At 39.5% G+C, this 16546-nt stretch overlaps 1 protein-coding gene across 2 annotated transcripts in view; it reads left to right on the top strand.

Annotated features, from left to right (window-relative positions):
• Nucleotides 1-16546, top strand: part of LRRC27 (leucine rich repeat containing 27) — a 55679-nt gene that overhangs the window by 27305 nt on the left and 11828 nt on the right. For both annotated transcript variants that reach the window (XM_074959119.1, XM_074959120.1), the window contains one exon: nucleotides 3751-3847. In XM_074959119.1, coding sequence (XP_074815220.1) covers nucleotides 3751-3847 — 97 coding nt within the window. The remainder of the gene's footprint in view (nucleotides 1-3750; nucleotides 3848-16546) is intronic.

Below are 16546 nucleotides of genomic sequence, written 5' to 3'. Positions count from 1 at the left end.
CCTCCACATAGCCCCCCTCTCTCTCTAGAGGCAAGGGTCACAGCCTACTGAGCCATTTTCATCATAAACCAGCAAGGGAGGTGAGGAGAAGTTATCCTCCCTCACACAGTCTCTGTTGGGGAGCGGGGAGCCCGGACCCACGCTCTACTCCAGGCTCCAGCCCAGAGACCCTGATAGTAGCAGCTCTTGGTAGCTGATTTTTTGGAAACAGGATGAGTACAATTTCCTGGGACACTTCTCCACAGCAGCCCCCACTTCCTCAATACCTTCATCACCCTTACCTCAGGGCCTCCTTTCTTGTGCCTGATAAGGTTTGTATTGCTCCATTTCTCCAGCAGCATAGCTCTCTTCTACAGCTACACACACACAGCTACACACAGCTACACACACACACACACACACAGTAAGTAGGAGGCTTTTAACTAGGTTCAGCCAGCCCCTGATTGGCTTCTGTCAAGGTTCCTTCCACACTTTGAACTCTAGGGTACAGATGTGGGGACCTGCATAAAAGACCCCCTAAGCTTAGTCTTACCAGCTTAGGTTAAAAACTTCCCCAAGGTATAAACTTTGCCTTGTCCTTGAACCCTATGCTGCCACCACCAAGCGTGTTAAACAAAGAACAGGGAAAGAGCCCACTTGGAGACATCTTTCCCCAAAATATCCCCCCAAACCCTACACCCCCTTTCCTGGAGGAGGCTTGATAAAAACCCTCACCAATTTGTACAGGTGAGCACAGACCCAAACCCTTGGATCTTAAGAACAATGAAAAATCAATCAGGTTCTTAAAAGAAGACTTTTAATTAAAGAAAAGGTAAAAGAATCACCTCTGTAAAATCAGGATGGTAAATACCTTACAGGGTAATCAGATTAAAAACATAGAGAATCCCTCTAGGCAAAACCTTAAGTTACAAAAAGACACAGAAACAGGAATATACATTCCATTAAGCACAGCGTATTTTACCAGCCATTAAACAAAAGGAAATCTAACGCATTTCTAGCTAGATTACTTACTAACTTTACAGAAGTTTCTGAGACTGCATTCCTGATCTGTTCCCAGCAAAAACATCACACAGACAGACAGACCCTTTGTTTCCCCCCACTCCTGATTTGAAAGTATCTTGTCTCCTCATTGGTCATTTTGGTCAGGTGCCAGCGAGGTTATCTTAGCTTCTTAACCCTTTACAGGTGACAGGGTTTTGCCTCTGCCCAGGATGGATTTTTTAACACTGTTTACAGAAAGGTGGTTACCCTTCCCTTTATTTTTATGACAGCTTCAGGTGTCCCAATCATCCTAGCTGTTTCCACTGCTTTCTAGAAGAATCTTAATTGGCCCCAGGTGTCTTGATTAACCTGGAGCAACTGCCATTTGGTTACCATGGTAACAGGGATTTGTTTAGCCTGGGGCTAACATACCTGTTTCTCACTACTTTCCTATAGCCATCTGGCCTTGCCCCGTCGCACCTCCTAAAATCAGACAACTGCTTCCCCACCTTGCCTGGTGCTCCTGCCGGGGCCCCGTTGGTCCAGTGGATAATCTGCCACTGAATCTACTAGAGACATTATTATGTGTCATAAACATGCTGACATTTTTCAGTATAAAGAGTATATACATTTAACAAATTTTGTTCTAAGAATTGTAAATTGTTTAACATTCTGCCTTTTGTTCCACCAGGTGCATGTATTTTGAATCATATTCAGAAGCCAACACACTAGCCATGGAACTTATCCCAAAAGAAAGCAGATAGATTGTTAGGTCTACTTTATAACGTTGTCTTAAATTTTCCAACATATGTCTATAATGTAGTTCATGCTTTTGCATAATGGGGCAAATGCAGTCCTGTCTCTGCAGAGGTATGCCTGGCAGCACAAGATCTTGCACATCTTGCAGTTAGCAGGATTTGGAGGAGTGCACAGAAGGTATACTTCCATATGTTGCAGAGCCCAGCTTCTTTGGGGTTGCCTTCACATCAATGCAAAGAGAGGGGGACTGGGCAGAGTAAGGATGGGAGCAGAGGCTCTGCCACTGTGTGGATCCTCTGGTTGCCACTTTTCCTTCCTGCCTGTATAGGGATGTTGAGGTTGTGGAGGACTACTTCAACCATTGTGCACCCTTCCCTTCCTGAGGGACCTAGCCTAGATACTTATTTGAGCCAATGGTAGTAAAATAAGCTCTTCAGTTCTTTGAATAATTAATTGACCTTAATTCTTGTTTTGCCCTTTGTAGGTATTAATCCCCTAGTTCTTGTTTCTCCCTTAATTAACTTACCTCCATGGTCGGACCAGGGGCTTATCTATATTGGGTTTTTTGCAGTGGTCTAACAACAATGATGGAGATGCACCAATGCATATCACTAGCATAGCATTGGTGTGCACTGCTGTAAAAAATGACTTGCTGTGTGACAATGTTAATCATGTATATGTACATGAATCTTATGTAAAACTAGGGAGTTACTACAGTCGTTATGCTTGAAGCCCATAAATCCCTTCCATAGTGAAGCATTAACAAATTAAGTACCTGAAAGGATGATAATTTAAAAAAAAATCCAAACAAAAATTGTGGAACTAATATAACTCCTGCTAAACTTCTCCACTAATTCACGCAGCTTTTCATTATAGCTCTTCTCTCTTTGATCACTTTTGAGCTTTTCAGGTCAAAAACTGTGGTTCAGATTCCAAGAAACCCAGTTCAGACTGATGTGGCTGGTGTGCATTATGCCACCAGCACAAGCATAAAACCGGCACATCTAATCCTAGGAAGATCAACTCAGTGCAAGGAGGATTCTCTCTTTGCATTGTCACTTCTCCACATCCCTGTATTTGGTGTAGCAAGGAAAAGACTAGAGGAAATATACCTGGCTAGGACACCTCAACACCATGATAATCTCCAGCTGCAATTTCAGCCTCTTGGAGCCATTAGCAGCCAATGTAGATCAGAATAGTCCTTAGGCTGCTCTATCTGTGCACAGAACTTAGAAGAATTTAGGAGAAGAGACAGAGGGAACTATGTTTATATAGTTTTTAAAAGGATACACTCAGCAGACTTCATCACAGTTGATAAATATCTTCAAGGAGATAGTGTAAATGAAGGAAGAGGATTATTGTATTTATAGTATCAGGCAATGGTAGGACAAGGAGATATAACCTGAAACTAGGCTAGGAAGGAAAAACTTAGGTTAGAAACTAGGGAAAAGTTCTTAACAGAGCAGTTGAGCAGTTGAATGGATTAGCAACATAGGCAACTGAAATACCATCTCTGCAGATATTCAAGATCAAATAAAATAAAATATTAGTGAGAATTATTTAGTGAGAATCCCTACAAAATATTGGAGGGAGGAAGGTTAGATTAAATGACCTAAGTAATCTTTTTCTGGTCTGTCTACTTCTGTATATACAGGCACCTCCATCCCTACTCAGTACTCTGACCTAGCCAGATTAGCCATGTAGAGATGAAAGGTTTGTAGCCAGTTAACAAACATTTGAGTAATCAGTCCTGTAGCCATTTCAATTTTTGTGTAAATTCTTTTGCTGCTATATTTTTTCTTTCTGCACTTTAATGCAGTGGTGTTCCTTCAGGTGCTGATCTTCCATTTGAATGTTAGTGCTTCACAAAGATGTCCCTAGTACGTGCATTTTGTGCCACATATCTGGCACATTATTCCAGTGTAAAATGGTTCACTGGGTAAAAAAAGGAATAACATTCACTTTTTAAAATATGGTTTTAAAAGTTTAATAGAAATTAAATTTTTTCAGAGATAAAGAAGTGCTTCAGGAATGGAGACAGCGTGCCAAGATGATGAAGGAGAAGAAAGAAGTATTGTTCAATTATTCACCTACGAGAGCAGACATGGTATGTAATAGAGAATAGCAAGACAGCATTGGATCAGGTAAATAATCCATTGACAAGACGCTTTGAACCTTTGTCTCTGTGAACTGTATATTTAGGTTAAAGGCTTCTAGTGATGATAATACAGTTAAATAGAAAAATTAATACTTAAAATACTATCACTTTGAGAAGCTGTGTGGACCTACAGCCCCCACATGAAATATCTATATTGAGCATGGATCTCGTGTGAATTGATGTGGACCAATGTGCAACGTAGGAGTTGCGAGACCCTGCAAACAGTTATTCAGTATCTGTAGTAGTTCCAATATCAGGCTATTGGAGATGTTAAAACAGAAGTACTTATATTTAAATATTGGGTTTTTTTAAATTATTGAACGCCTCCAATTGGTGATATTGCCTCTGCCAGACTGAAATTGATGTGGGCTGGATCTTATGGTTACTACAGGAGTCTATAAACTCTGGCACTCTAAAAGGAGGCACCTTTTTTAAAAAAAAGACTCAAACGTGTAAGAAAAATTGGGTTTGTGCCCATATTTGCTTTTTCTGAAGTATAAAGAAGGTCTGAAAAGTGTTTCCCAATGACACAAATAAAAAAAACAAAATTCTTGTTGTTTCTTTATAATAGAAATTCTGGCCTTGTTTAAGTATGACATTGCAAGAGAGTAGATATTGAAAGCTGAACAATCATACCTCTCAAATGCTCCTGTGTGGAACTCATTGTGACCATGACACAAAATAAGGGACATAAAAAAAGTATCCATTCAGAAAACTTCAAATGCTATGGGATTCATTCTGTTAGTGTAAATAACTCTTTCTTTAATCTCAGTTTCATGATTCTTTATTTTTGATGGAAAAAAATTTTCAACATCAAAAATCAGGGGACAACAAACTTTTGTGGAACATAGATAAGTTTTGAATTAAAACAAATGACAACTCTCAAAATGAGGTACAATTAAAAGGGAAGGAATTTAGTCAGGTTGTTTAATATGTTTTTGCTTTATTGACACCTGTCTAGCAATGTCTAATAAACATCTGGTTAAAAGGACATCTTCATTAAAGAATAAACACCCTCACTCCTTCCGAAAACATATGAGAGCTCACAATACACATCTCTGATACACCCCTGAAAGCACAGGCTTTGCTTTGCTGATATTTCTAAAATAATGTGAAAGTTTAAAAAAAACCAAACAATATCTATTTAGGCCTTCATTGTAAGTCGTACAGAAGCAAATGAGGGCACAAGTTACTTTTAAAAACAATACTTTGTAAGTCAGTTAGTTACTAATGTCAAAGTCAGATTCAGGACTCACAAAGTCAGATTCAGGACTCACATACACACTCTGTTTATTAGCAAAGCGCTTTGCCAGTGCACCCAGATATGTGAGCCCCTCTCTGAGGCTCAAGCTAACTTATTTATACAGATAAGCCAAAGCCAATTTAACATAAGAGACAAAAGGAAGCAGAAATTGACAAATATACATACATATCTTATTTGCATACTAACCTTTACCAATCTCCTAGCTCAGTAGGAGCTCTAAGTTAATTAGTTTGAGGACCCATTGTCTCACACTCCTTAATGTTTCTGTTCCTGACAACTATATTTCAACAAACCCTTCAAGTAGCATTTCTTTAATGAATTATAATTTCAATATAATTCATTCTACTTTCACACTAAAATGATGGTACCACAGGATGGGAGTCAGGACCCCTGGAGCAAAATCCACTGTTTTTCAGTGGTGCTCAGATTTCACCCCAGGGTTCAATTCTTACTTCTGCCAATAACTTGCTTTGTAATCATGAGCAAGTCACTTCATTTCTCTGTGCCTCTGTTTCATCTTCCATCCTTGGTCATGTCTATTTAGATTGTAAGCTCTTGGGGGCAAAGACTGTCCTTTACTATGTGTTTGTACAGTGCTTAACACAATAAGGCCCTAACCTCAAGGCACTAAAATAATAAATAAATAATAAAATAATTACAATTAGTAATTGTTTAATTTATAGTGTATATGTTGGGGGTGGGAGGAGTATTTGAAACATTATTCCCTATTCTGTATGTCTTTAAATTATTCACTTGTTCAGACTGATACTTCTGGAAATAAGCCAATTTATGATGTCAAATGTGTCAGTGATTCCAGGAATGTCTGCTATCATTAAACTGATAATATAGTGTGATGTTCTTCATCAAATAAAATAATACATGGGCAACATTGAAATTGGTCAATATCCCCTGCCTCTGCGCTCTGCTGATTGCAGTTCAACTTGTGAGGAAGAGTATTACTGTCTCAGAGAGGCTGAACAGACCCTTATTAATAGCTTTTGGTTTCAGAAATGGAAAGTAAAAGTAACACTTGAAATGTATAAAGGAACTTTAAGCAATTTTACAAATAAGTGAAAATTCCTGGCTCCGTGACTGGTTGAAAACAATGATGTGACAAAGCTGATACTTGTGAAAGTAGGTAAGGTCAAATTCTTCTGCCAATTTAAAAAAACACAACTCCAGCTCCAAAACTGCTCACATTGCAGCAGTAGATTTACAGCATGACTCCCATTCCATAGGTGAGACTGGGAGCACAGCAAACACAACTGCTTGCCACAGAAGACTTACTTGCAGGCTGGATAATCAATACTAAGGATCAAATCCTGGCCCCATTGAAGTCTATGGATAAACTCCCCCTGACTTCAGTGGGGCCAGGATTTCACGCCAAGGCTATAGGGTTTTCAACAGCAAGAGTAATTCCAAAGTGGCAGCATTAGCATGAGAAGAATGAGTCAGAAGGAATTTCTCTTGCTGCTGAGAGTAATGGGGATTAAAATTGTAAAGTGCATACACACTTGTTATTTAGCAATATGTTTTTTCCTAATTAAAAAATGATAAGGGATATCTGGATTTCACCCATGTTGTTTATATTATCCCTCTGAGAGTAAATGCAGCATGCTTTCTCTGTGTAGGGATGTCTGTTTTAGTTAACCTGACTGGGGTATTTTTTAGAATGTGTAGCTTTGATTAAAATAGTTGAGAATTAGGTGGATCATGTGTGATGCGAGTAAATCTGACAATGTGATCTGTAGCTCACGAAAGCTTATGCTCAAATAAATTTGTTAGTCTCTAAGGTGCCACAAGTACTCCTTTTCTTTTTGCAAATACAGACTAACACGGCTGCTACTCTGAAACCTGTCAATGTGATAATAGTACAGTATCTTTACTTGCCAAGGAGGGCCCCCTGTTTTTCTTGCCCATGTTCCCAAATTTTATGAATACAAAAGAGAGAATGTGTTCGGTCTGAGAGCACATTCTTGAATTCCACATTTTTCTGTCATTTGTAAGTAAATACTATAATACTGTATATTTTAAATCCTCTGTTTAGGCATTGTTGAATATATATATGAAGCACAAGAGGGCACTGTAGTACCATATATGTATTCCATAGCGGTGAGGCTGCTAAACTCTCTTGTTACTGAGTGATAGAGTAAAAAGGTTATATTAGCAATATTTAGCAAAATTCAAAGCGTATAAAAGGCTGGATGGAGAACCTTTTCATACTAATTTTTAGATTGTTTGTCTTTTACTTTGTCACATATGAAGTGTATGTCCTTATTCTATCCTATCCTGGTTTTGCAGGTAGGGTGGAAAGAGGTTTCACATTTCTTGCATATTGCAGAGAATATTACTTGCTAAGTAATGAACAAATAAAGATTTAATAATTGCGATCTGCCCAAATTAAAGTGAAGTCCTCAAATAGCCACATAGCCATTTCCTGCTATGCTGACCAGTTTTTAAGATTATTTCATGTGTTTATTTATCAGCCTGTGCATGTACATATTTGTCTGTGGAAGTCTGTGAAATACGTTTCCATTATACCTTATTGATCTGTTCAGCAGAAAGCTGGTGATTGTGTAGAAACTGATTTTTACCAAACATGCTAAGGCCTTTTGGGGAGAGCCACAAGAGAGTGCAGACTCTCTAATGAAACTTTTTGTCTCCCCTTATGAACCAGTGAATGCTGTTATACATGGCATGAGGACCGATTTAAGTGACCATGGGCATTTATTTACTTTCAAATTATTCTAGCTAAAGACTAATTTAGTTGAGGTTCATCCCTTTTCACATAAGAAAACACTTGGATTAACCAAAACCTGCAGACTTTGTAAAATTTAACAATAAGAAAAAGCATACAGTGTTGTTAATGTAAAGTATTTGCCCTACATCCTAAATATATAACTTAAGTGATGTTTGCTTGCTAAGGAAGTTTAACAGGATCCGTAAGCATGAGCTTTTGCAAGGACCACAGGACGAGTCTTGTCAAGGGGGTCAGTCAGGATCAGCAAAAACTGACAAATTGTCAGGTGATTAGCAAATGCATAATAATCTGTTAACAGACAATTGACGAACAGAAAGTAAGCCAAAGTCACCAAATAAACTGATCAGAATAAATAACTTGACCATCTCTAGTTCTCAACATGTGAAATATTTTTGTGTCTTTTTAAACGCTGAGCTTTGCTGGAAAGTCATAAGCTTCATGAGCATAATGCCAGCAAAGCATGTAAGTATGGCTGGCTGGAAAACAAAAATTTCTTTTCACAAAAGATTTAAGGTTACAAAATTTGTTGCAATTCTGATGTGGAACGAAAATGAGATTTTAATTTTTTTTCCAGAGAGAGAGAAAGAGACAGACACCAATCCCTGCTCTTTGATTTGGAGCAGGGACTTGAACCTGGGCCTTCCACATCCCTATTGAGTGCCATAACTGCCAAGCTGTTGGCTATCTTGGATGGGTCAGGGATGTGTGTATATGTGTGTCTCACTCTCACCAGACATTCCATCCTGGAACTGAGAAATCTTCTTAAAAACTGATCATTTTCATTTTGATTAAATGTCATTTGTCAATTAAACTTTTTTCAACGAAAAATGACAACTTTTTGACCAGCTCTACTTGTAATTTCCATGGGTCCCCTGGATTGGGTTTATGGAGCTTTTAACTTTTAGTGAATCTGAAAATGGGACCGCGGCAGTAACAAGCTCTACCGGTTATGCTGGTGAAATTTATAACTTCTTTGAGGTCTCAGATACAATTCTGCTGCTGGGAACTAAGTGCAGCAGTAAACTCTTTAATGTAGCCGCTCTAAGCCAGTGGGAGAAAGCTTTTTACCATCATCTTAACTACCCCACGAGCAGCAGTAGCTAAGTCAGCAGGAAAAGCTCTCCCACTGACATGGCGCTGTCCGGCACGTATGTCGGTGTAACTACTTTTGTCGCTGGGGGTGGGGAGGTTTATTCACACCACTGAATGACCTAAATTATGCCAACATAAGCTGTAGTGTAGCCATAGCCTACATTTTTGCAGCTTTCTGATTGTTGTAAATTCTACTAGTACAGTCATGGGTGCTTGTAACTCTTATGTGCTGTCTCTCTTGCATACATGTATGGCATTCTTATGAGCACTACTAACTAAATACAAGTTGTACTGAAGTTACAAGCAAAAATTTATTTCACTCTTCATGACTAATATGAGCATAAGCAAATATTTTTTTAACTTTAATAAAAATTAAAAATATACTCAAATAGAAAACTTGAAGCTAGAGTTAAAGTTGACAATATATAAAATATTCAGCCCTTTAAAAATAACATTAATGAAATGTTATAGATTTTTAAATCAATAACAAATACTAAAAACACCATACTCTAGGCATTCTGAACTGTTTTTTACTAAGCTGATTTTAAAACCTGCTGGACTGCGTTGTGGCTCCAAATGGTTTTAATTATGGTTAGAATGTTTTAAGAAATTTCCCCATCATAAAACAGTCCATATAGTCCAGAATTGCATCACCCATCCCACTAGGGGCTAGGAAATCCCCCAAATTCATTTTAATATATTGAAAATTCACTGCCTATGTGATTCACGGTCTTTCCAAGAGTTTAAAAAATCCAAACCACCTAATGCATTCTAAAAAATCCAACTTAATCTGTCTGCTCTCGAGCTCAGCGAAATTTTTTGTCTGAATGTTTTTCAGCAAAAAATGCAGATTCAGCAATTCAAGTTGCTTTCACCAAATTGTTTCAGTCAGGGGGAAAAAACAAAACAGAAAAAATCAAAACATTTTGACAAATTTTAAATAAACCATTTTGATTTTTCATTTTGAAGTGACTTCGTTTTGAAATTTCCTGTAATTTTACTTAAAAGATCTGAAGTTTAGAAGTGGTCAAATTCAAATGTTTTGATTTTGTTAAAACATTTTGTTTGAGCCAAACCAAAAACAAATTTGAATTTTTGATTTGCTGAAAATTTTGAAAAATGTTGGTTGCAACTTTTTTTTCAGAATTGCCAGTAAACCAAGAAATCGGTTATTCACACAACTCTAGTCCACTGTACATCTAATGACTGGAGTATCAATATATATGTAGGTTTACTTCTACCTGGGAAAGGGAAGGGGAGCGGGAGTCAGCAAACACAGAGACCTTGCTTAGCAGCATCTTTGCACCACTAGCAATGCAACCGCCAGATTCCTTCTGCCTCTCTCATCCCTCAGGTCAGTTACCATTTCATGTGAAAAAACCGTAAGGGGTTTGAGATGCATTCCATGCACCTCCTGCTCATCTGCATAGTTGGGCTGGGTTCTGTATCTTGCATTAGCAGCAGGTATTTGGCCATCAGCAATCAACTGTGTACTGTCTCCTCACAGATTTCGGCGCTCTTTTCATCACAAGGGTTGATTCCCAGGGACATCAGGATCTACCCTGACATACTAGATATATAGCAGAGAGCCTCCTTTCATCAATATAGACTGAAAGAGTGCGGGGGGGGGGGGGGGCGGGGAAGAGCTATATCGTCAGACACCCAGTAGCCTGCTGTTGGACAGACTTAACTTTCCTCTGCTCATTGGCAAAGGTCTCCTGGCCCAGGTTATAGTGTGGGTGGGGATACAGTGGCAGAGTTAAAGTTGATACTTCCAGTTTTTAAAGTTTGGACTTTCTAATGGCTTTTATCTGTAAATGCCATGGCTTAACTAAATGCAACAAAAATGCAAGATGCAGAACCCAACCCTTAATTTTAGAGAGAGAAAAATCTATGCTTGAGCTATATTAAATTTCAAGTATGGTGCCATGATTTTAGCCACAGTAAGCTTAGTGAAATGGATGAGCAGAATCATATAGCTGCAGTGGACCTTTTCTGGAAATATAGTATTAAAGGATGGTTTACTAGTTTTCTAAATTTATATTTGTAATCTAGCCAAGTCAAAACCTACATGTATAACACAAAAACAGATGTGTTTATATTATATGTATAAAATGTTTATCAGCCTTTCACTTTTACAACAAAAAGATTGTTTAACATTTCCCACTTTGTTTTTCTGTTATTAAAGCACTTAGTCCTTGTCAGAATGCCTGTTATTAAAATAGAGAAACTGCTTTCTTTGGAAAATGCAAAAGAACCTTTTAAAATTGGAGCCATTTTCTATTCCTGTGTTGCAATGAGCTCAGACCAAGTTGATTACACAACACATTTTTATGAAAATAAAGAAACTGCCTGGATGATCTGAGAGGCCTTCATCAGCAGATATATTTGCAATAAATCTGGTTTTATCTCAGACCTTCACTCTGAATGTCACTGATTTTGTTCTTTAAGGCAATTACTTACAAGTTGATGGAGATTTATTTTATATTATCTGTTTGCTTTATAAGGGGCAAGGATTTTTTAAAAAGTGTAAGCTAATGTCATATTTGAAGGTTATTCGCTAAGTCACTGTGTCATCCGATGAAGTGAGCTGTAGCTCACGAAAGCTTATGCTCAAATAAATTGGTTAGTCTCTAAGGTGCCACAAGTACTCCTTTTCTTTTTGTGTCATATAGATATTCATAGATATGAGTAAAGCTCTCTAGCTAGTCCAAAATAGCTTCTAGATGCTGACCCAAGAACTTTCTGTGCGCCTCTGAAGCTGTACTCCCTCTAGTGGTTACTTCTCCTTTGGAAGATTTTGTAATGCCAGTTTTTACATTATGCACCACCAAAACCAGCCCTTTCCTATATGCCAGTCGGGATAATACAAATAACTTTGGAGGACTCACTGACCATGCTTCGTGCATTCCCTGGTACCCTAATGCAGGGGCAAATTCTTTCCTAGCTCAATGAGTAATACAGTCAGTTGAGGCAGGGAGAGTGGAGGTTGGCGTGCTCCCATAGACATCAGGAAGGAAGTCAATGCTCAGAGGCATATCCAGATTTTAGTGGGGGAGACAGCATTTCCAATGCAACTCTCTCTCGATTTCCACATAACAGTAACCAAGTACTCTCCCTGTCACCTCCCATGTCATGTTTTTACTGCAGTTATTTGGCTGCAGAAGGTCCCACAAGCTGTGTGGCCCCAGCAGACAGAAGGCTGGACCAAAGACAAAGAGCTGCAGTGCAAGGGAGGCTGGAAGCTCATTTATATGAGCTCTGCTCTGTACAACACCTTGGGACAATATTTTTTTCTTACTTTTTTTGAGCGGGCAGAAGTTTTGCCTTCTACACTTTCTGTGCAACCAACAAACACTCTCTTTGGGCAACTTGAATATTCCAGAAGTAATGTGTATTTTTCTCTGGAGAGGATTTTATATGAGGAACATGTACTAACATTACTACCTATCTGGGTTAAATGTTATAGTAGATGTAAGTTCTTAACAGTTTCCCAGCATTGGTACCATATTTTTTCCTTTTTTTTTTTTTTTAAACGGACTTGCTCTCTCTAACATCATATACAAAAAATCATTAAGATCAGTGTACTAGTTACAAGCATTTAGGGCTAGATTTATAAGGGGGCCTTACTTGTTGCCACACACTCAGTGTAGCAACACGTAACTTTTGGGTGCCCCGCCACTTAGTGAAATTCAAAACTCTGAGTTAGGTGCCAGGCTCCCTATACAATGCATGGGGAGACTTAGGTATCTAAAAAGGGGAATCACAGAAGGCAGCATGCTGAGTTAGGAGCCACCTACAATACACAGTAAGAAATTCCAAGGAGGAGGGTGTGGCCTAAGCCCTACCCTTCAAAAGGGAGCTGGGCCCCTAATTTCAGGCTAGAGGGAAGCACCTATCTCTGTTTGGGATTCACAGATGTGAACCATATTATAGTATTAGGGCTGAACTGAGTTAGGTGCCCTTCTCAAAAAAATCTAACCACTGGGCTATGAAGTCATTCTTACTTTCTCTCTGTCCCAATGACTATTTTAAGTATTTTATAGAAAGTAGAAGAGCTTCAGCAGGAGAGATTGAGAAAGACCCACCCTACAATAAGAAACCCAAGTTAATGGTATCTAGGTTGCATATTAATTCAAGCTCAGCAGTTTCTCGTTGGAGTCTGTTTTTGAAGCTTTTCTGTTGCAAAATTGCCACCCTTAAATCTTTTACTGAGTGGCCAGAGAGGTTGAAGTGTTCTCCTACCGGTTTTTGAATGTTATGATTCCTGATGTCAGATTTGTGTCCATTTATTGTTTTGCATAGAGACTGTACGTGTACATTGGCCAAACTGGACAGTCTGTATGCAAAAGAATAAATGGACTAAATACCATAATATGCAGACTAGATACCATTAACTTGGGTTTGAATAGAGACTGGGAGTGGCTGGGTCATTACACATATTGAATCTATTTCCCTATGTTAAGTATCTTCACACCTGCTTGTCAACTCTCTAAATGGGCCATCTTGATTATCACTACAAAAGTTTTTTTCTCCTGCTGATAATAGCGCATCTTAATTAATTAGCCTCTTACAGTTTGTATGGCAACTTCCACCTTCTCTGTATGTATATATATATCTTCTTACTATATGTTCCATTCTGTGCATCCGATGAAGTGGGCTGTAGCCCATGAAAACTTATGCTCTAATAAAATTGTTAGTCTCTAAGGTGCCACAAGTACTCCTGTTCTTTTTGCGGATACAGACTAACACAGCTACTACTCTGAAACCCACCCTACAATATGCTCTTAAAGGCCTGGTATACACTGCGGGGGGGCGGTCAATCTAAGTTACGCAACTTCAGCTACATGAATAAGTCGACATACTTAGGTCTACTCACCGCGGTGTCTTCACTACGGTGAGTCAATGGCTGACTTTCTCCCGTCAACTCCGCCTGTGCCTCTCGCTCTGTTGAAATACCGGAGTCGACGGGAGAGCACTCAACTGTTGATTTATTGCGTCTAGACTAGACACGATAAATCGACCCCTGCTGGATCGATGGCTGCCCGTCGAGCCTGTGAGTAATGTAGACAAGCCCATAGACCAGTGGTTAGGGCACTTCTGTGGAAGTGGGAGATTCAAGTTCAAGTCCCTACTCTTAATCAGGCAAAGTGGGGTTTTGAACTTGGGTCTCCCACATCCTGGGGAGAAATGCTCTGACTAGTGGATTGGAAGGGGCAGCACCACCACTTTGCTGTCTTTTATGTGGGTAGGCATGCTAATGGATGAGGGCTATAGGTGAGCTGGGTGGGGGAAGCACCTACTTTGTGAATCCCACTGGGGCTTAGGCACTGAGCAGCTTGGCAAAATCAGGATTTAAGCAGCTGTATGTATGCCCACCGGGTACTTTACCGGTAGAAACTTAGGTGCCTATGAATTTAGGCACTACAGTACATGGTTAGGAGGCAGCTGTGTTGTGGTTTTGTGAATCCTAGTGGTGTCTAAATGTTGGCAAGTAAGTGTGTAAATCCCCTTTGTGAATCTAGCCCTTGGGGTGAAATCCGGGTCCCGCTGAAGTCAAGAGGAGTTTGGCCCCATTGAAGTCAATGGCAAAAGTTCCTATTGACTTTAGTGGGACCAGAATTTCACGGTGAACCTCTAAAACAGTGATACTCAGACCTCAGTGGTTCAGGAGCCCAATTAGCAAGCAACATTATCCAAAAGAGCCACAGTAGTGTGAATTCATAGTTTCATTTACCATTTTTATATACATATATCTCTTTATATGTGTATATATTATTCTCACAGCCAAATGACTGACCAGGTATTATTTTATCAACTGCAGTTGGTTAGGAACATAGTAAAAGTATCCTGATTGGTTAATAACTAATTCACACAGTGTTTTAATATCATGTACTGCAAAGAACTGCGGGAGACACATTAAAGAGACACTTGCAGCTCTTGAGCCTCTGTCTGAGTATCACTTGTCTGAAATAGAGGAGAAGGGGTGCTTCCTTAGTAAAATATGAACACTCCAAATCATGATTTGAGGAATATGACTTTGTGTGAGACAGCTTGTACTACAACTGCTTGTTTTGTACCTGTTATGAAACCAAAGAGTACATGAGTCTCCTATTCAGACAAGATATCACCTTCATAAATCTTAAATTCACATACATTTTTTCAAAAAGAAGCAATATTTGAAAAATGTTTGTATGTCATCAGTGATGTTAAGAGAATAAGGGGTGAAATCCTGGCCTGACTGAAGGCAATGGGGGCTTTGCCTTTGACTGAAGTGGAGCCAGGATTTCACCCTAAAAGTTTGTTTCTCTTTTTATGAACAGACTACGTTTAAAAAAATGTTCTGTTCATGATTTGCTTTACAAGGTTTATCTGTAGCCTGGATTAATTTTAAGTGGGAAATTAATATTTATATTTAATACAGGTCAAATCTAAGGAAGAAATACTCTTACTTTCTTCTTTGAGTAATTGACCAGATGCACATTCCACTGATGGTGCACAGTCACCTTATGCATTAGTGGTCGGAGTCTTTTTGGCCAGCCATACCCCTAGTGTGTGCGTGTGCTCTTCAGTCTTCTTGCTCCTCTGCAAGGGCATATAAGGACAAGGCACGCCCACTACCATTCAGTTCCTCTTCCTGCCTCATGGGTTAGAGATGGAGCCTATCCTCTCCTTATGGCTTTAGCTAATAGTTTTACAGTTAGTTTTATAGTATAGTTAGTCTTTTTAGTCGTTTAGTTGCCTGTTTAAATCTTCAGTTGTGAGAACTTGCCCATTCAGTATAGCATCATCTGGTTTGTCTGGGTTTAAACACTGCCTCTCATGTAAGGGAGCATACCAGAGGCGGACAGAAACTCAAAGTGCTTCTATTGTCTGGGAGAATCGCGCATTCCCAGTAAAGGTGTGATCTGCAAGTCCTTCAGCTACTGAGCTAGAACGGACAGAGCGGCCCACCTTCAGGTCTTCCTAATGACCAAGTCAATGAGCCCTGCTTCTGAACTGGGTTCACTAGACCCCCATGTACAGGGACCTCTTGAATCAGAGTGTAGGCTCTTTGCCTTTGAGAGCTCTGACTCAAATTGCAACTACAATGATGGCATCATCCCCAGATAGACCACAGGGAGCTAGAAATCTGAGGGGCAGGTCACCTACCAAGGCATCCTCTAATAGGAAAACCTCCTTATAGCACTGAACACAGATTTCGCTGTTCAGAATGGTTCCCACTGAAGCTCAGCCTTGAGCCTGTTCCAACCATACAGCACCAAAGCATTTGGTACTTGAAACTGGAACCTTAGGAAAAAGAATGGCACTAACCCCAACACAGTCTACTTCAATGGCCCCCCACCAACTCTTCTGGAACCAAGCCAGTCAGGACAGTGCACTGTCACTGTTGCAGAGATTCCTACACCACCTTGACAAAACCTGGTTCCCATGCAGCCATCCACACTGCCATGCTTCGCATCAATGGACCTGCAGATTCACCAAGAATCACAATATTCCTTGTTGTTGACTTCTGCACTACAGTCAGCCC

The sequence above is a fragment of the Natator depressus genome, chromosome 7 (assembly GCF_965152275.1).
Source record: "Natator depressus isolate rNatDep1 chromosome 7, rNatDep2.hap1, whole genome shotgun sequence".
Lineage (NCBI taxonomy): Eukaryota > Metazoa > Chordata > Testudines > Cheloniidae > Natator > Natator depressus.
Note: the sequence above shows the minus strand (reverse complement) of the source record. Positions and strands in the feature narration are given on the sequence as shown.